This window comes from Coturnix japonica, chromosome 10 (genome assembly GCF_054131305.1).
Source record: "Coturnix japonica strain WE chromosome 10, WE-NBRP24, whole genome shotgun sequence".
Taxonomy (NCBI): Eukaryota; Metazoa; Chordata; class Aves; order Galliformes; family Phasianidae; genus Coturnix; species Coturnix japonica.
The window spans coordinates 8874068-8894968 of record NC_140672.1 but is presented as its reverse complement, the minus strand read 5'-3'; the positions used below and the strand labels follow the sequence as shown (position 1 = coordinate 8894968).

Sequence of the window (20901 nt, the reverse complement as noted above, 5' to 3'; positions counted from 1 at the left end):
TAATATATGTGCTGGCAAACTTTAAGACAAACAACTGCTGTTGGTAGCTTGGTTACTGCAGAATCAGCTTTCGTGTATCTCATAGATAGGGAAGAGACCCTTAAGGGTCAGCTAGTTGGACTCCCCCCGCAATGAACAGGGGCACCGCAGCTCCATCAGGTGCTCTGAGCCCTGTCCAGCCTGACTTTGAACATCCTCAGGCTCACCAATCTTATACCCATGCCACACACTCGCAGTATTTCACCATTCAGCATCGCCACTTGTATCTTCTCTTCCTGTAAACCAGAGCTAGCTGGTAAATCATCTGCTGTGCGGGTCAGCTGTGTCTCTCCCATGGGCATCACGTGGCTGCTGGGAGGCTCTGAAGAGCTGCAGCCAGAGGTGTGTCACCCGCTGGGCCTCGTGCCCAAAGGAGCCCACAGGAAAGTGTTGTTGCAGTTTGTCATGCACTGCACTGCCATGAGACTTGACGTGCCAGACATCCTCTGACACGTGACCTCCTGCATCCAGGCAGGACATCTGAGACGTCTCCTTCAGCCTGACGTGGCTGCAGTTTCACACTGGTTTTACTAAGGAAGGAGAAGGCACGTGGATGAAACTCTTTTCCTGCTCTTCCTGGCATTAGCTCATAGTACAAGTCAAGCACTGTCAGGTCAAGCCTGGAGGAGTAATGCTTGTCACTGACATGTTCCTGTTCAGGGTGGAGCTGGAGGGTAAAATAACACAAGAAATTGTCATTGAAATTCAATATCTGTGAAATTCAGCTGGCTGCATTCACAGAACCTGGTGTTAAGATCTGTTTTCTGGTTTCTATCTTGAGCCTATTTTCCATAACCCAGTTTTCATTTATGAACTGAAGCTCTACTGAAAGCCTTTCGCTGTGTATGCTCATGCTGCAGTGCAGCGCTTGTGACCTTTAACAGCACATTCACGTTCCTCTGATCACAGGATCCTTAAGGTTGATTAAGACCCTCTAGTCCAACTGCTCACCCATCACCACCATGATGCTCACCATCAGCTAGCTAAAAACTCAGCAGAGATGATAGATCAAGCACAACACTGGATTTGGGATGGCTAGAGATTCCTAAGATATTGAAGGATTGCTTGCAGGTGGTGTTGGCTCAGGTATTCACCCTGCATCCCACCTCCCGTTCTGTTTGGTTGAGAATCATGCATTCTGCAATTTCACTTTGTAATTCAAAGACCCTGGCTTTACCTGTTGACAAACTGATCTAAAACAAGCCAAGAAGACTCCGTTGGAACTGGTTGATGCAGAACAAAGGCATCCCCAAAGGACAAGTTGCACTGTTTGATGAACATTATTGGATGAGAGCTAAGCTAAGATTTAAAAAGTTCTGGGGCTGTCTCTGAGCATCAAATACAGAGGAAGCCTGCATGATTCCCTGAGAATGGATACCTCCTACTTTGGTGTTGGGTTAAGGGAACACTAGCAGTAACTCCTATCACAAAATCTCCCATGGCTCAGACAAAATGCCATCAAGAGGGCTTAATTAGGAGCACCAAATGGTCACAAAATGGTCTTAGGGCAGGGAAGTAATCTATCTATGTGATATTGATTGATGCTGTTAGTTCTTAACAGCTTGACTCTAGAGGGACTGTTCTTCTTTGGTCACCTAGTTTTAAAAGAATAGATGGCTCCTGTCTATTACAATTTTTAACGCATTATTTGTTCACTGATGCCATAAATGTGCCTGGCATAGTAATTGGCCTTGGTATATTCAGTGACTGAAAGCAACAGTTGTTGCTCTAAGAAATGCAATACTAAGCTAGGTCTGCCTGTAGCTGGCAGCCATCAGCTTGCTCCTCAGGCAGGTTCTGTGTGGATGGAATGAAGGGCATGAAATACTGATGTGCTCATCAAACGCTGCTTGGTAGCTTAGAGACAAGGTGTTGAATAGGTTTGTTTATGTATTGCAAACACGTTACTTAGCTGCCTTCATTTTAGCTTCAGAAGAACATGTGCAGAATACAGAATTGATTAAAAGAAATAAGAACTGTCTGCATAGAACTTACTCTTTCCTTACACAGGAGAATCAAGCAGATGTTTGTATGTGAGTACCCCCAGAGGTGAAACTCGATCCCCCAGATGTAATGAGCAGAGACATTACAATCAGCTCTAACTGTATCTTAATGCTATGCTCAGTAAGCCTGAGTCAGGATGTAAACCACTTTCTCTTTTTTTCTTCAGATGAAGCCATTAATTTTGTCAACAAGCCCAAAACGACTCCAGAAATATCAGTCAGTCCTTCTGAAGACCTGGAGCTGGTGTGTGAGGTGTCAGCTGCAAGCGGAGCTGTCGTATGAAAGATCAAACAGAGGTGAAGCAGGACCAGAGGACAAGCATCATCTCCCAGGGGACGCACCACAAGCTCATGGTCAAAAATGTGACCCTGAAAGACCAAGGGAGCTACAGCTGTGAAACAGAAGATGACAAAGCAACATTCCAAGTGAAAGTCAGAGGTGAGAAAATGCTTGAAATCCCGGAGATAAAGGAATGCTTCATTTTGTGTGTCTTGCATTGGGAGGATCAACTGACAGCCTCTCTGGTGCAAAACACTTTGGTTATAGGACTTTCTTTGTCATCTAGTGTCATAGCAACACTTTTCTACATGTGCTTTTCCATCCAGGAATGAATTACTGCAACAAACAATAGGCAAGGAGGGTAACTTGTGCAGCTCTTGTAGTCAGCTTGTGTCTGCAGGGTTACAGTGCAAGAGCACACGAGGCATGCAAGGAGTGAGAAAAGGGGAGGTGTTTGAAGAGATCTGGTTACAAAATTTGAATGACACAATTAGGTGGAAAATGCCAATAATCAGACTCATAAATGGCCTGGGTTGCAAAGGCCCACAGCGCTCATCCAGTTCCAACCCCCTTCTTCCTATGTGCAGGGTTGCCAAGCAGCAGCCCAGGCTGCCCAGAACCACATCCAGCCTGGCCTTGAATGCCTGCAGGGATGGAGCATCCACAGTCTCCTTGGGCAACCTGTTCTAGAGGGCCATTCCCATCTGATTTACTGGAAATGTAGAGAGACATCAGAAGAAACAAAGAGAAGGGAGGAGGTTCAGCAGTGCATGCAGGTGTTCTAAATCACATGTCCAAATCTGCTATCAGACTGCAAAATGTTTAGCTTTGTGATATGATGTGATATGATATGATATGATATGATATGATATGATATGATATGCCTATCATTTCCCAAAGCAAAATAGAGGGGAAAGTGTTTTCCTGCCTTAATGAGGCATCACGATGCTCCCTGTGAAGGGCAAGTATAGTGAAAACGGGGAACTGGAGTAAGGTCTGCAGCAGACTACAGCAAAATGGTGTGACTGTTGTGATGTCCCTGCAGAGAAAGAAGACCTGTTTACAAACAAGGACAAGGTACAAAAGGAGGTGAAGGCTGTACTGACTCAAAATGCCAGGCTGAGCTGCGAGGTGGCCCAGGAGAAGACGGAGGTGAAGTGGTACAAGGAGGGGAAACTGATCACCTCGAGCAAGAAGTTCAAGGTGGAGTCAGAGGGCAAACAGCGTCGGCTGGTGGTGAGCCAGGTGGAGAAGAAAGATGCAGGGGAGTACAGCTGCGAGGCTGCTGGCCAGAAACTCACCTTCATGATTCATGTCACAGGTGAGAGAAATTGTTTTGACTGTATTGAACCCCCCAACAAAGAAGGAGGGGAAATTTAAGTGGTTTGACACATTCAACCCCAGCATTCAGTGATGTAGACGGTGCTTAAATTCTGTTTAATTCGTGTGCTTTTCTGTTTGCCTTCTGTAGCTATGAACACAGAGGACTTGGGTAGCCTCAGCTTAAGACAGGCTGGAAATAATTTGGGAATTTCCCTGGGGATCTCATGTAGATGCAATGATAGCAAAATGAGAAGTCAATAATTACAGGGGAAATTAAAGGTTATTAAAGATATCTTCAGGGCACAAGCACACCCCTGCAAATGCTTCTTCCTAAATAGTCTCAGAGACAGCATTTGGTCACAATGCTAGACGGCAGCATTGGTGGTTTCTATTAAATTAAAGAAACCTGCAACTAAGAAGGTTTTCCCATATTGTCTTTTGTTTTCTTCTCTATAGCAGGTACAAAAGAAATGCTTAAAAATAGAAAGCCTTCAAGCTGGTGCTTTTCTTTCCAGAAATGGAGGAAGACAGGCGTTCTATTTATTAGGAGAGTCTGATAAGAAAGTGGAAAAAGGCTTTTTACCAGGGTCTATAGCAACATAAGAAGGGGCAATGGTTTCAAACTGAAGAGGGTAGACTCAGTTTGGACATGAGAAAAGTTCTTTATGATGAGGGTGGTGATACACTGGAACAGACTGTCCAGTGAAGGTTGTGGGTGACTCATCATTGGAGTGTCCAAGGCCAGGCTGGAAGGGGACCCTGGGCAGCCTCATTTAGTGAATGATGTCCCTGACCACGGCAAGAGGTTGGATTGGATGATCTTTAAAGCTTCCTTCTATACCCAAACCATTCTATGATTCCATTGGGGTAACCATTTTATTACTGCAGCAAACAGCATGGGCTGGTGGTGAGCCAGGTGGAGAAGAAAGATGCAGGGGAGTACAGCTGCGAGGCTGCTGGCCAGAAACTCACCTTCAAGATTCATGTCACAGGTAAGACAGGTGTTGTATGAAATACAGCAGAGAACAGTAAAGTAAAATCTAGTTTCTATTATACAGTAATCCAGGTGCAGTAGTCTGTGCTGAGGTTTTTTCCCTAGACTTGATTGCCTGGGTTTGTAGAAAGTATTTGGTTTCAGTATGAAACAAAGACCTGTTTCAGTCTGTCTGTAGAACAATAATTAGTAATATATGTACAGTGGAAGCAATATTTAAGATATTATTCAAATCTCTCCTGTGCCTGAGATCCCAAACTGTAATTCTTGTTCACCGAAACATTTGACTAAGATAAGTATGTGCAGTGAGGCTGGAGTGCATGTTGTACGTGCAGCCTTTCATGGCAGGAGAAGCAGGAACTTCTCCTAGTAGTACACTGACTTTTTACTATGCCTTTATGTTGGAGGCTGCATCTGGATAGGTGAGTCTGCTACTCACAGTAAGAGACCTGGTAGAGCTGACTATTGCCAGAGCTCAAAGTAAGATAGATATCTGCAAATCACACACAAAGAACAAAGGACTGCGTTGGTGAGCATATTTCCTTTGTGCCTTTGACAGTCACAGTTGTGGCAATGGTAGAGGCCATGAGGAGTCTGTTCAGGAAGCCAGGAGTACTGTTCTGGGTCATGAAAAGGCAGCCAGTGGTTTGACTATTACACGTTTATGTGTTTTGATGTTTCACAGTGGGTCTTAAGCAAAAGGAACTCAGGTTTTGGTTGCCTGCAGGACAGATGTTCTTTTGGGTTCAATATGTTTGCATAGTGACTTGCAACAATAGGACTGGTGTTCAGGACCCTCTTGGTTCCTTCAGTTCCTAGGTTCTTTCTTGCCTAGATTTGACAATTTGTTTCAACAGAAGAACTGATATTCTCTAGTGAAGGCTATTAGTTTGGGCACAAGTGGTAACCTAAACCTGTTCCAATTTGTACATACAAACCAGCAAGATGGTTTCATTTCAGTCCCTCAGTCAATACTTTTTCTTTTCTTCCCTCAGAGCCAAAACCTGTGTTTATAAACCAGGAGAAGGTGCAGAAAGAGGTGAGTGATTTTGTTCATCTTCGCACGCCTAATCACCTGATCTGTGTCAGTGACCAGTAGCTGAAAGCAGGCATGGGACGTTCTAAAGAGCAGAGAAAGAGATAGGGAGGAAGGTGATTAAGACAATCCCCTCTGCTGCTGTGTGTCCCAGAACTGCCCAGTTCTGTGGCAAAGCGTTGTACAAGATGAGGAGGCCAAGAGAACGGGAGTAGAATGAATAGAAAATATGCCTTAGTTAGGCCATGCTCAGCATATTAATACATCTTATCTCTTCCTAAAGCATTTGGTAGGATGTGTTCAGAGCCTCAGCTCTTCCTGGCTCTGCTAAGACATTGGAAGGTAGTCTTTCAGCCTCTTTAAGGCACTGTTCTTACATTGCAGAAATATGATAATATAATTCCATGCTGATAATATCTCCAGATTTCTGTCTTTTGGGTTTCTTTCAGCCTGCCCTGATCCCTGAGTCTGTCTGTTCATGGGGTTTTTTATTTGGTTTTGTAGAACATGTTTCTTAGCTTCTGCATTCTCATAGTTCCTTTCTTTTTTCTGCGTCTTTAGAAATCGCAGTAAAGTTCACTAAGAAGCTCGAAGCTGTTAATGCTGAGATTGGAGGCACAGTCACTTTAACCTGTTAAGTGAGCCATGCCAAAGGGAAGGTGGTGTGGAGCAAGAATGCAGTTGAGGGGGGTTGGACTCGATGATCTCTAGATGTCCCTTCCAACCCCTACAATTCTGTGATTCTGTGAGATCAAACCAAGCAAAGGTTTCCAGGTTGATGAGGAAGGGGTCAGAAGAACCCTGACAATAACAGGGATCCGGGCTGAGGATGAGGGAGAGTACTTGTGTGAGTCCAGAAATGACAAGAGCAGCATTACCATCACCCCCAAAGGTATGTCTCTGGAAATGAAGGCTGACAGTGTGGAAGGATCCTTGGCTTTCCTCATCAGCCATTACAACACTGCAAAGCTGAGTTCATTTGTGTGTTTATGCTGTTCTTTGTGTTAACAACCAAGTACAAAACTTGTCTTTCTCTCTAAATAACTGTGGAACAACTGCTTCTGAAGAGCACAGCTGTTAAGTGGGCAAATCAGCCTTCAAGGCTGGAATTAAGCATCCCAAATGTAAGATGGGATTTATTTTACCCCTTCTTTGCCTCTTTTCTTCTTGCATCTTTGTAGATGCAAGGAGGATCTCCTCTACAGGCAGGAGATGTGAGTGTGAGTTATGGTGATCACTTCCTGCGAGTCATAAAATCTGATGCTTCCAATGAAATCATTGACTCTGTTGGCTCTTTGAAGGTGCTCATATATAATATGATAGCAGGCTTTGAGTATATAAAAGGCTCTTAGAAAGTGGAAGCAAACAATCTGTTCTCTGTGCAGAAATAAGGGACTTCAATTGCAATAACAAAGATGCAAGTTCTACAACAGAAAAGCTTTTTAATGGCTGGATGACTGGATAAGTCATTTGGAGGGGCTTTGAAGCCTTCACGGTGGATTTCAGAAAAGGTTAGTGAAATATCTGGGGCACAAAGAGCTGAGCATGTCCTGGAGCAATGGAGAAGGGCTGGATGATTTTTGCGGGTATTTTCAGCCATAGAATTTTGTGTTCTGGTGGTGTCAGTACATTCCTTCGTACTACATGGACGGGTTGGTTTGTTGCATTGGTTCAGACTTTTGTACTAGGAGCTCAGCAGTGGTTAAAGCTCACACTTCTGCAAAGTAAACAAGCTCCTGCAATTCGTCTCTACTCTGTTTTAGCTGTGGATTAGCTTGACAGTTCCCTTCCATAAGCTTTATGGTTCCCTTCTGTAAGTCTGCTTACATAGAGTGAGTTGCTTAACTTGAAGTCTTGCTCCAGGACTTTAAGCATATTATTAGCAAAAAATATCACAAATAATTTCACCAACAATTCTCCCCACCCATCTGTAGCTTTCTTTTTTTTCACTGGAAGGGTTTACACTGGCAGATAGGGTGGGCATGTAGAAACAACCGCATTAATTCTGACGAAGCTCTGATTTCTCTGACTGGCCTTTGTTTTGTGATTCTGCATGCATGCCCTGTAGCTAAAGCCTGGATGTCTTCCCCAACACCTTCAGTCTCCCATCCTTACTTAAGTTACTCCATTGTAAATCTCTCTGCTAGTCCAAGAGAGTTTTTATTTTACCCCTTCTGTGAGGCAGCAGCTGGATGGGAAGGATGAGATGAGGACTAGGTTGTTTGGGTGGCTTTTTTTTTTTTTTTGCCTAAGAGCCAACTGGGAATCAAAGATACCAAAAATTGAAGACAAACTGTGTCATACCGAGCAGGGTTTGTCAAATCACTGGCATGCACTGTTAGGACAACTTCATCATCAACATATTCCTGGCTGACAGTTGTCACAAAATTCTGCTTCTGTGTCCCAAAATGTGCACTTATCACTTCTATTGGCAGTTGCTCATCTTTTCTCCAAACTGAATGGTTGTAGGAAATAAAACAGACAAGCAAACAAACCAAACAACCCGCAGATATTAACTTGCAGCTGATTGTCAGTGCTGATCGTTGGGCCATGTGCATCACTTCACATACTTCTGCGGCCAACAGAGATTGGAAAATACAAAGACCTTCAGAGACTACTTGAATTTCTAGATGCACTGAATTACCCTCTAGAGTGTATTTCTGAATATATAAGGAACCACGGGTGACTATGATCCTGATTTATATCTAGGTTCAGGCTTACTGTTTCAGTTAGGTTAGAAGAATAATAGTTCCAGAGAAGATAGGGAAATACAGCACTTCATTGATACCACATGTCGGAAGAATGCAGCTCAGTGCTGGGCAGTTTGCTGCTTCATTCCCTCTTACAAGTTGGACCCAAGGCTGGAAAAGACCACTGAGATAGCTGAGCCCAACCCAGCCCACCCTCACTGGACTTACTAACCACGTCCCCAGTGCCACATACCCGTGGCTCTTGAGCACCTCCAGTGACTGCGGTATATCAGCGTGGTTGCTTCAGCTGTGTGAGTTTTCACCACTGGATGTTGTTCTAGCGAGGCAAAAAACCCAAACTGATGGAAAAGTGTCTATACAGGAAGCAACTGGCTGTCCTGATGGCTGCCAACAGTTTTACACAAGGTGTGTCATGCAAGCTTGCATGAGTCTAGTTTAAAAACTTGCTGTTCTGATGGAAGGAGAGGATGTTGGTACAGGATAACTGCGGGATTTGTGCTCTCCCGACATCCAGTTGCAATCACAGCTTATTGTTGCTATAGAAAACAGCTTATCTGTAGACAAACTGAGTTAGTACCATTAAGTGGCTGAATCCCTAAGTGATCCAAGGTGAAGCATGATCCAAACTGGAATTTAGCTAATTGTAGTAGGAAATCCAAGCCTTAATGAGCTGAGTTATTTAAAGTATGAGTCTTCCATCTAAAACAGCATTGAACTGTTACCCTGGTTGATGATAGAAGTGAGAGTTCAACAGCAGAAGTCTGAAGTTATGCTCCATATTTCTCATCACTCAAGAGAATATTTGAATATGTGAATTCCTTTGGCTATGTTAGAGCTCATAATGAGGTAAGCTGATGTTCTTTAAATGCTCGGAGTCTAGCAATGTGGGCAAGTGGACTGCTATTTGCTGTTGAGCTTTAGGCTAAGAAGCCTGATTTTAGAGGACAGTGGACTTCCCCTTTCCCTTCCCCTCTCCTCCCCTTCTCCCTGGACTGATCCTGCATGGTTTGTGAATGAGTTCAGAGCAAGGTAAATGAGGAATAGCCATGTGAAAACCTGTTGTTTTACTGCACTGTAAAAGACACTTAGTCAAAAGTCAAGTGTGTGTTCCAAGCTTGAGATTGCAGGAGATCCTAGAAACAACCCAGCTGCTCAAACCTGTAGTCTGGCTGAATATTTTATTGTCAGTTTTGGTCAGGAGGAGATGCTTGAGTAAGACAAATAAAAGGTCATGGGTAAGTTGGTCCTTCTTGTGATATACTTCTAGGCTTTCATCAGGGAAAAGCTTAATTAGTCCAAATAATTATAGGAGAAACCACACCAAGAACATGTGAGTGATATTTCAAATTTCTTGACGTGACGGTAAATTTTACCCCATTCTGCCATTCCCCAAATGTTTGTTTCCTTATGACAAGAAGAACTTTGCAAAAGTAATTTATTTTCAGTCTTGTGTGCAACACAAAAAGGGGTAAAATCTAGGAGGCCACCTGAAATGTTTTTTCCATCTGGAAGAATCCATTTAAGAGCACCCATGGACCTGGTTATGAACAAGTTTTCTTCTTTGCAAAGGCTGTTGCTTAATTAGCAGATACTGTACCTGGGAGAGGAAGAGGGAAGTAACTTGTTTAGGAAGTCCTGATGCTATTCAAGCATTCAAGGCCAGGCTGGATGGGGCTTTGTGCAATCTGGTGTAGAGGGAAGCATCCCTGCCTACAGCAGGGGGTTTGGAACTGGATGATCTCAAAGGTCCCTTCCAACCTACACCTTTCTCTGATTCCTTTGATGATTCTATTTCTCAGCTGCTGGTGTGAGATCTCCAACCTGTCCCCATTGTCTTTCAGTGTGGCAGATGAAGCTGGTGAAAGGTCTGCAGCCCCTGGAATTCCCTGAGAAGGGAACTGTCACCTTTTCGGTGGAGGTGTCCCATGAGGATGTGGAAGGGACTTGGCAGAAGGACGGCGTGCGGCTGAAGCCTGCACCAAATATCACAATGGGTGTCCAGGGGAAGAAACATTCCTTGACACTTTCTTCTGTGACCCTTGAAGATGCAGGACTCATTTCCTTTAAAGCAGAAGGCATTAATTCATCGGGGAGGCTCACTGTGACCGGTATTGGTTGGTGCAAGGTGTCATTATCTGCTCCTGTCCCAGATTACTTGAACAGCAGAACCAGCTTTCCTTCCAGCTGCAAAGAATGTTATGCACTGGGCCATTGCCACCAGAATATCCCTCCAATATGAAGAGGATTGTTGTAACATGATTGTCCCTAGCACAAGTAATGATAATGGGCTCAAAACTGCAGGTTTTATTGTTGTGAATTACAAGTTCTAGTAAGCATGGAGAGTAGGCACTGCCTTTCATTATTCTTTATGCCAGATGCTCCTAGAGACCTCATTCCCAACTAAATCCACATCCTTCTTTCTACTTCTCAGAATTGCCTGTGAAAATCAGCAGACCATTGGCAGACATTAGCATCACTCAGAAGGACAAGGTCACATTTGAGTGTGAGCTGTCCAGGCCCAAGGTGGACATCAAGTGGTTCAAGGTATGGCATGTAATGGAATTTTCCTTTCTGAGCTGTTCCTTCCCTTACTTGGGGATAACGTCATTTATTCAAGATGATGTCCAAACGAGTTTGTTAACAGTCCTCCGCAGTGCTTTAAGCTGTCATAGGTCAGCCAGAATTTCTGAATTTTCTATAGCCATTCCTACATGTTGAAAACACTGCACTGTGCTTAAGCTTCAGTATATGTGCCAGTAAGCACAGTTCCATTAATTCTAGGGGAGTGGGTGAATTAAGCATAGATCTGAAGGCTGCCTTTGCTCAGTGCAGAGATGGAAGGACTCATGGAGATCTGACTTGATATTTTCCCTTCTAGGATAGGAAAGAGCTCCATCAAAGTAAAAAAGGGGGCATTACTTCCCAGGGAAATAAGAGAAGTCTCATTATTCACAAGTGGTGAACTCTCATTTTCTCTCTCAGTCTGCAACCAGGTTGGGTTGCTGTTTCAGTACTGGCTGTTTTATGCAGGAACTCTGCTCCTGAGGTTAATCCAAGTTGTATCCGAGCCCTTCAGAATGAAAGGGAAATAGCAGCACAGAAATATGGTCTGATTCTGACATAAATAAGTGCAGACCTGGAGATTTAAAATGGATTGTGTGATGTTCAAGGGATTTTGAAGCAAAGACGTCCCCTAGGTAAGATTTGTGGCTGACATTCCCCATACATTGTGGGCACACAAGCTAAGGAGAGACTAATGATGAGCATGCAGAGAAGCCAATGGTTCAGACAGGTTTGTTGTTTGGAAAATAAAGATGAGGTGATTGGTGGTAACCAATATGGCTTCATCGAGGTCAAGCCATGCCTGACAAACTTGGTGGCCTTTCATGATGGAGTAACAGCATCAGTGGATAATGGGAGAGCAACTGTCATCATCTACTTGGACTTGTGCAGAGCATTTGATCCCGTCCTGCATGACATCCTGGTCACCAAAGTGGAGAAAAATGGTTTTGATGGATGGACCAGTTGCAGGATAGGGAACTGTCTGGATGGTCACACTCAGAGAGCAGCAGTCAATAGCTCAGTGTCCAGGTGGAGGGTGGTGTTGGGACCAGTGTTATTTAACATTTTTGTAGGCAACATGGCCAGTAGAATCAAATGCAGCCTCAGCAAGTTTGCAGATGACACCAAGCTGAGCGGTGCTGTTGATGTGCTAGAGGGAAGGGATGCTGCCCAGAGGGACCTGGACAGGCTGGAGAGGTGGGCCCTTGGCAGCCTCATGAACTTGAGTGTGGCCAAGTACAAGGCCCTGCACCTGGGTCAGGGCAATCCCAAGCACAGGCACAGGCTTAGAGGAGAATGATTTGAGAGAAGCCTTGACCCTGAGGAGAAGAGTTGGTGTGGAGGGAGATGTCCCTGCCTATAGCAGGGGCATTGGAACTAAATGACCTTAAAGATTCATTCCATCCTATTGTTTTTCTAACCTTAATTTTGCTTGAAAGGTTTTAGAATAAATGAGATTCTGGTTTCCGTGAAAAGTGTTTGCAGGGAGCTCCATTGTAGCTAGTAAGTCTATCTTTTAGTTCAATGGCAATAATGCATTGACTGTGTTGAAGAGAGAAATGAATCAGGAATGGATGATGGTTTAGAATAAAACATAATCCTACTTATTTTCCAAGCAAATATGTGTAAGGAAAAGATGCTGCACTCAGTTCTGGAAATACCCTGACAAATATATCTCTAGTGTTTCACAGCTGGAGATATCAAGATTGTTAAACCACTGGAAGATGTGGAAGTGAATGAATATGGGAGTGAATCTTATGTCTGTGAGATTTCACACGATGAGGTTCAGAGCCAGTGGTACAAAGATGACGACAAGCTGAAGGCTGATGACAACATCAGAATGCGGCAAGATGGTAGGGTGTAAGCGGGTGATCTTTCTCCTGAGTGGGGGGTGGGTTGGAGATCAAGCAGAAAGGACATCTGAAATGAAGTGAAGAAAGTTCAGAAGGGAGTTCCCCTTTTGTTTTGGGACTGAGGTTATGGTGGAACAAGTGACATGGTGGGAAGCTTAGTGTGGGAAGTGTGATGCTATCCCACCATCCCACACTGCCAGGAGCAGGTAGGAAATGAGTGCAGTTCTTTCCAAAGTGGGGGTGAACAGAGCAGTCAGTTCACCTCTCCAAAGACCTGTCTTTATACTCAGCTGTTCCTGTGTGTAATGCTCCACACTTGGACCCTGCAGAGCCCAAAGGCCTCCTTGGCTGCTGTTACTCACCTGGACATTGAGGGTGCTGTGTCTCCAGTCTTGGAACTGCAGTCAACAAACACAAATGTGAAAGAAATAAGAAAGGATTCTTTCATTTCACAGGCTTTCATCTCCATTGAAAGATGTTCTGCTGTGCAGCACAGCTGGGAGCATTTCATATGTGCAAAAAAGGGGGATAGGCCCTGGCTGTGCCGGGCCCCCTTCCGGCCCAGGCCCCAAAGCAGCCCCGACTGTGCTGGGTTCCCCTCTCACCTGGGCCCTGCAGTGGCCTCAGCTGTGCCTGCTCCCCCTCTGCTCTGAGCCCTGAGCTGGCCCTAACTGTGCCAGGCCCCCCTCTGGCACAGGCCCTGCCTCAAGCCCCGCCCCCTGTGGGCAGCAGTGCTAGTGCCTGTTGGTTTTGCTCTCTTCCCTCTTCTTTCCCTGTTCTCTTCACAAATGCTTTCAGATCCCCCAGGATGACGTGTACTGATACTGCTGCCTTCTTCCTGCACAAACTTTCTGGGCAGCTCAGCTTTTTCTACAGAGCAGCGTGCCTTTGGAAGTGCTTGGAGGATGTAAACTAACAGCAAGAGAACACTGAGCTCTTCTGGGTCTTTCTAGACATGGCAAAGGGACAGGAGAGAGTGCTCAGCCTCGAGTGGTTGCTTGTATGCAGAAATCACAGTTGTCAACATCTGTGCTGTTTTGCTGTAGGCAGTAGTGTGTGACAAGAAGCCTACAATTACCAATTTAGTGAACGTAATTAATTGTAACAGTTCCCCTTCCTTCTTCCCTCGACACTTGGGTTATGGAGTTCTCCTATGCTATGTGCCGGTGTAATACCTCTGAGCCACAGCACTGTTGCGTTTAGCAAAGCTCATGGCAACAGGCTTTGGCCAACCTCAGAGCTACGTAAATGATGAGAAGATATCCGATGATAGGAGAGAAAATGAACAAGCTCCAAGGTAAGTGTTGTTTTTTCCTTCTAGTCAGCACGCCATCGCTAAATCTTCCATGCTGTGACTTTTATCGTGACAGTGATGATCCCTTAACCTCACACCTTTAGCACAGCACTTTCTGTGGAGATTCCCACCAGTGACAAAGTATTAGTGCCGCTTTTCTGCCTGTTTCTTTTTTGTCTGTATTTTCCAGAATGTGGGTATTTCTTTCATTGCCCACAAACACTGCCCAGTGCAGGAGGAGGCAGGGACAAGAGTCAGGAGCAAGGGCAGAATAGTTTCTCTGTTAGTGAATGGAATGCCAGTGTTTTCTGCATATGGACTTGCCATAGTGCTTCTTACAAGGCCTATCAGTGGGATGAAATGTGCCCTGAAGCAGGTGTGCTTTTTAGGAAGGCAAAAGAGAAATGCAGATAATGCTAAGGGGGGCCAGTAAGATGATCAGAGGGCTGGAGCACCTTTCCTATGAGAACAGGTTGAGGGAACTGGGCTTGTTGTGCTTGGAAAAGAGAAGGCTCCAGGGAGACCTCACTGTGGCCTTCTAGTATTTGAAAGGAGTGTATAAACAGGCAGGGGAATGGCTGTTTACAAGGGTGGATAGTGATAGAACAAGGGGGAATGTTTTTAAAGTGATACGGGGACGTTTAGGTTGGATATTAGGTTGATGTTTTTCACACAGAGGGTGGTGACACACTGGAACAGGTTGCCCAGGGAGGTTGTGGATGCTCCATCCCTGGAGGCATTCCAGGCCAGGCTGGATGTGGCTCTGGGCAGCCTGGTCTGCTGGTTGGAGACCCTGCACACTGTGGTCCTTTTCAACCCAGGCTATTCTATGAGTCTATGGCTGTACGATTGTATCAGACCTCAGGGAAGTCACGTGGAAGAGACAAGCATTTGAAATTAAGCTTGATTCGCTTTGCCCCTCATACACCTGATCACTGCATCCCTTACATGGCAAATGGTCTTTCTGCGGGGTGTAGATGAGGAAAGGGGAGGAGGAAAATAAAGCAGCTGCTTTGTCTTAGAGCTCTTGTTTCGTTGGGGTCTGGCCATATTTTCTGAAACTAAAAGATGATGTGTGAAAGAAGGACAGGGAAAGGCACAAGGAGGTTTTGGTTTTGGTGCTGACTCCAGCTCGCTGCTTGCTGCTGGGAAAGGCACACTTAGCTCCAAGGAAGGATGCATGCGTGGAAATCCAGTGGCCAGGGGCAAGGGGTACCCAGCAATAGAGGGCAACAAGAGCTGGGGTGATTTGCTTTTAAACTGCAGCCAGTGAAGTCCTGTCCCATTGGATCTGACATATGTCTCCCCATTCCCTTCCATATGCACATGGGAGGCTGTGCAGGGAAGGCTCCATCCTGGCCAGTTCAGCCAGCAGCTGTATCCAGCTGGCAGAAGCCCCAGCCCATGAGGCCGGCACTGGCCCTGGGCCATAAAGCCACAGTAAGGGAAGCCAACATCAGCTCTGGAGCCTAAAGCCACAGTAAGAGAGGCGAGCACCAGCCTCAGGGCATACAGATGTGAACCCCTATTCATTCCCACTATCTCCCCTGGGACTCCATTGAGCGCTATGAGGCCACATTAGTCTTGACTGGTTTTTAATGAAAATTACAAAATCATGACATCTGCACAAGAGTCACCTTCACTTCCCTGTTGTCTTTTAGTCTTGCTTTTCCCTTTCACTGCTGCTTTTCCCTTTCAGTCTTGCTTTTCCCTTTCACTGCTGCTTTTCCCTTTTAGTCTTGCTTTTCCCTTTTAGTCTTGCTTTTCCCCTTTTAGTCTTGCTTTCCCCTTATAGTCTTGCTTTTCCCTTTTAGTCTTGCTTTTCCCTATTTATTCTTGCTTTTCCCTATTTATTCTTGCTTTTCCCTTTTAGTCTTGCTTTTCCCCTTTTAGTCTTGCTTTCCCCTTATAGTCTTGCTTTTCCCTTTTAGTCTTGCTTTTCCCTTTCACTGCTGCTTTTCCCTTTTACTCTTGCTTTTCCCTTTCACTGCTGCTTTTATCTTTTAGTCTTGCTTTTCCCTTTCACTGCTGCTTTTCCTTTTCACTGCTGCTTTTCCCCTTAACTGCTGCTTTTCCCTTTCACTACTGCTTTTCTCTTTTAGTCTTGCTTTTCCCTTTCACTACTGCTTTTCTCTTTTAGTGTTGCTTTTTCCTTTCTCCTGAGAGTGTTTTTTACAGCTAGTTAGCTGAGAAGGGTCGTAAACACAGTGCAGCTAAACAAGCAGCCATAACACCTGCAAGGACAGCAAGAACAACAGGATGCCCTGGGATGGTGAGAAACTAGCCATGGTTCTGGGAACTCAGCAAGGGAGTAGCTTTCAGTTGATAACAACAAGCTGTTAAGATACTCGGGGATAGTATGTAATTGGGAACCAATGATGAGCTCCACTTTTGCAATATGTATGAGCTAATTATCCGTATTATAAAGGTACACGCAGCCAAGGAATAAATGAGATTCGCTGATCATATGTCAATGACAGGTGTGGTCGTCTGCTTTTCTCCCACCGTTCTGCAACATACACCTATATACAAATTTAAGAACACAACGGAGTTACTGTTACTGTTTATTAACAACCAGTTTTAATAATACGATAAAAGTATGTCCTGAGAAAGGGGAACAAACATGCTTCTTCAAGGTTTTTTAGCTCTTCTGGATCTCAGCCGTCGCTTGATGATCAGATGATCACTTTCCTTCTTTTGTTCCTCAGATTCCTGAAGAAAACATTTCAAAAGTTACTCATCTTTTCACACAAGACTGACAAGCTCTTCTTGACCCACGCAAACATATTTCTTCCCCTAAATGGATTTCAGAATGGAATTTGCTTATTATATTTTATTAAGAAAACTATGGGATACCGAGATCATTTTAATGCAGCTTAATCACAAGGAACAAATATGGAGAATGTACAAAATCCTGTTTATCTTAAAAAAGCACACACATCTGAGGAAAGCCTGAAGGCAGCTTTCATTTTGAAATACTTGTTTTCAAAAGAGTATTATAATACTTGTTTTGTGAAACATGAAGCGTTCAGAAAACATTTTTAGCCTCAATCCCTGTAGCTATGACTTGCCCAGAATTTCAGTTCTCGGTTCAGTTCCATGTTCTCAGAACTACAGTGAGAAAAGAAATTCTCATCTTCTTCATCCTCTAACAAAAAAAATTAACATTTTGGTTTGTGCCCCTATCATTCGTCAAATCATCAAAAAACTCAGAGGGATATTACAGTATGGGCAAATGATCACTATGCTGAACAGAAAAAGGACTGTAATATAATTAAAAGATGCAGTTCCAACAGAGCAAGAATGTTCTTAGCACAATAGCTGCCGACAGAGTCATGAAACTGGCGCATCAGATCCAACTTGCAGTTGGCTTAGACAGGAGATCATAGTTTAAGCATACCTAAAAAGCTGTCTAAGTTGTGCTCTAAAAAAGCGTGTAGTAGAATAATCCCACTCCAACACACTGAAATTATCTATGATTCCAAATTAGAAGACATCTCCGTGATTGGTACATCACCTACTTAGTAAACTGTAAGCCAAGCAAACACAGAGATCTTTGAGGACAAACTAAAACAGAACAGCAGGAAGACCAACAAGAATGACTTGGTAGAATAAAGAAATACCTCAGTATTTTCAACCTCCCCCTGCAAATAGATGAAACCTCCAGTCTGTTTGGACTCCTTAGTAGTTTATTTTAAGCCAAGACTACAGTATAATCGCTTACCGAAGAAGCAGGTATATCTAGAGGGCCAGAAACGACAGTGGAATACAGCTTCCTTTTGCATCGTTTTGGCTTGGTCTCTCCTTCTTCGAGACTTTCAGGTTTGTTTGATTTAGGAGAACTTACTGCTGACATCAGCTTCTTGGCTAGAAGAAATTTGTTTTGATACATAAACCAATCAACTTACTGGTTTTGTGAGTCTTTAAATCACTGAATGCAAAAAAAGCTTTGTAACAAACTTGGTTTATAAATGACACGTAAAATTTAAGTGAAAATACTCAGAAATTGTATTTGTTCATTGAGGTTCTTTATTGCTTCTATAGCTGAAACAGTTTATAGCTTCAGGTACGGCGGCTTAAAGCACGCATTAAAATGGAATATGAAAGACAATCATGGCTCAGAAGTCGCTGGAAGTCAGAAACTTCAGCAGGAGTTAAACAACAGGCCTAACTTTCGTGCTGACAGAAGCACAAGACAGAACCAACTTTCTCTGTATACTTGTAGGTTTTCACAAATGTAATAATGAATCTCTGAAGAGACGAATAAATGCATTTACTTCATAAATCAAAGGACAACTTAACATGGCAGACAAGTTCTCTAAGAACACATACATTAATAGCCTACAGCAGAAACAAGCCATTCTACAATGTCTAGAAAACATGGAATAAAACTTATTCTATACCAACCTTTAGAGTGTATAATAGAAGGAGAGCTTTGAATAAAATCTCCAACTTTTTGCAGTGTTTCATCCTTCTTTTTAGTCAGTCTTGAAGCACGTACTCGCTTTCTCAGGAAGTAGTCTTTTCCGGATTTCTGTTCAACAGAGATGTGAACATGTGAAACAAGAGCATTGTTTAAACTTCATTTTAGTTCAACGTTATTTTAAGTTGACATTTTGAGCTTTACTACTGACACCTCTGTTCATTATGCTGATGATACCACAACGGCAAGTAATGTAGACAATTTTATACCCTTTAGGGAGTTGTCAAAATCTCAGCTATTTCAAGGCATACGTTTCTTAAAGTTTCTTAATAAGGCAGTAGTTTCTTTAAAAGTAGCTCCCAAGCTGTGGAGTTGTTTCTTACATAAGCTGTTCTAATTACATAAAATAAACAAACATACAAAACAGAAGACAACAGATGGGAAAAATCTACTACTCATACTCTGACCATGCCAAGGATATTGCTATCACATGTGAACATCTGTTTTTAATAACTGCCATGCATATTAATGATATGAACCTTAGTTTAATACAAGGGCTTCACTTACAAAAGCACACGATAATACACTAAAGCTTCTCTTCCCAACTATTCAGTGTGCAATATCCTTCCCTCCAAATCATTACACAGTACAGCCATTACACGCTCTGGGGACAGACTGACTTGCCCTTTGGTTAGCTTATGGAATTTAATAGGAAGAGCTCATAAGCATGTAAGATTCCCATTCAGGTATACACATAAGGATAAGACACTGCTTCTTTCGTGTGACCACACAATTACAGGAAGTCCCAAGCTAGCTTCAAAACTAGAACAAAAACCAACCATTTTCTCGTCACTTGCAGAGGGTGAATTAAAAGCCATGACAGATTTTGTATTTTTCGTGTTCTCACTTTTCACAAAATCCTGGGAAAATAAGACAAGTTTCAGCCATGATTCTTTTGGAAAGAACAATTGATGTCACAAAAGTGAACACTTTAAACACTTTTGCTAATAGTAGGGAAGTATTTGCTAGTGGTAACTATTCCACTGTAAATCAAATAATAAATAAGCATTCAATTATAAAAACAGGACATTAAGATATCAGTATTAGACATCTCATGATGTCTAAAAAGCTGATTTATGTCTACAGGTTTCAAAGAAAATACACAATGGAGTTAAGAGAAATTCCCTTCTCTTAAACCATTATCACTGAGCTTGGCTATTAGTTTTGTTCATTAAAGCAGTTCATTGATTAAATTCTTCAACTACTTTACTGAGGTAGAAATAGCATTTTTTTAATGCTTAAATGAGAATGGTAAAAAGGCATCAGATATTTTGTTTTCTGTTGGGTCTAGGTCATACCTCATCCATGTCATCACTTCTTTTCTTTTTTGCCTTAGGCATTTTCACTCCTAAAGGTATCATGCTGCCGTGCTGCTTTATCTCCATCTTATCAGGTTGCAGAGGTGTCAGTGGGATTTCCAGCTCCGGTTTTGGGAACCGACTAGTTTTGCCATTTTCTGCGGACACTCCAGAAGAGTCGAGGACAGTTTCCAAATGCTCCTGATAGCACAGAAGAATTTTAAGTGCAAGTGTTAAGGTAGCCATGAGATTAAAAAGCTATAAAGCATCTGGAAAAGGATATGTAAGCATTCGATTTTCCTGCTGTAAGAACACTTGTAACAGAAGGAGTCTATTTCAGTTACAGCAGAGTTTTACCCTTCTTTCCTAGAACTTGTTACATTTAAAATCATTTCCAATCTATGATCACAAAAAAAGTTCTCCATGTTAAACTGAGCCTGATACTTTACAAGTCATTTTTTCTCAAGGGCACAGACAACTACACTTTTTTTTAATAGAGAATGGTGGTAGAACTGACACGATTTTCTTCATCTCAACTCTGCTGCGTCAGAACTGGGCAGGAACAGGAGCATTTGATTCAAGTGTTCGATTAACTTCCAGCTTAATCTTAGGGAATTTGCCCTTCCTCTTCTACACTAGAGATGTTATTTACATAAGTAAGGTCCAGCTGGCAAGGTGCAAGCCCAGTACAAGTCATTAAAGAACTCCATTGCTATCTTTTCCCTGGAGAGAATACAGACATTCAAGCAATGACACCGTACTTAAGCTGAAGGCTATCATGTACCTGCTCATGGTCAAATGGCAGCAAATGCACAGCTAAGTGACAGGGAAATGTCAGTATGCATTTCCCCAGCAGCACTTACTGTCCACAATCCACCCAATCCTGTTTTTCTCAACAGGAACAACAAAGTCAGAACTGAGATCACCTGCACTCCTCCTTCTCTATGGCAGGAATTCAGCTAGCATATCAAAAATGAGTTCAGATGCTGGTTGAACACATGGAAGACAGGCTGCTGGGGACATCA

The 20901-nt window shown here is 43.3% G+C and overlaps 2 protein-coding genes across 3 annotated transcripts in view; both read right to left on the bottom strand.

Moving 5' to 3' along the window:
• LOC146759251 (obscurin-like) overlaps positions 1-15628 on the bottom strand; it is a 45097-nt gene extending 29469 nt beyond the window's left edge. The window contains exon 1 of the mRNA XM_085510334.1: positions 15256-15628. Coding sequence (XP_085366460.1) covers positions 15256-15628 — 373 coding nt within the window. The remainder of the gene's footprint in view (positions 1-15255) is intronic.
• A 499-nt stretch (positions 15629-16127) lies between these two features.
• On the bottom strand, positions 16128-20514 carry LOC146759250 (kinesin-like protein KIF20B). Of its 2 annotated transcripts, none has more exons than XM_085510267.1 (4): positions 19877-20514; positions 18503-18629; positions 17820-17962; positions 16128-16807 (listed from the first exon to the last, which is right to left on the bottom strand). In XM_085510267.1, exons 1-4 carry the CDS (start codon positions 20120-20122, stop codon positions 16727-16729), a joined length of 597 nt encoding a protein of 198 aa, XP_085366393.1. In that variant the 5' UTR covers positions 20123-20514; the 3' UTR covers positions 16128-16726. The 2 variants fall into 2 exon arrangements, with proteins under 2 accessions (XP_085366393.1, XP_085366394.1); XM_085510268.1 differs by lacking the exon at positions 19877-20514 and adding an exon at positions 19358-19459 and having other exon boundaries at positions 16142-16807.
• Positions 20515-20901: the final 387 nt, after the last annotated feature.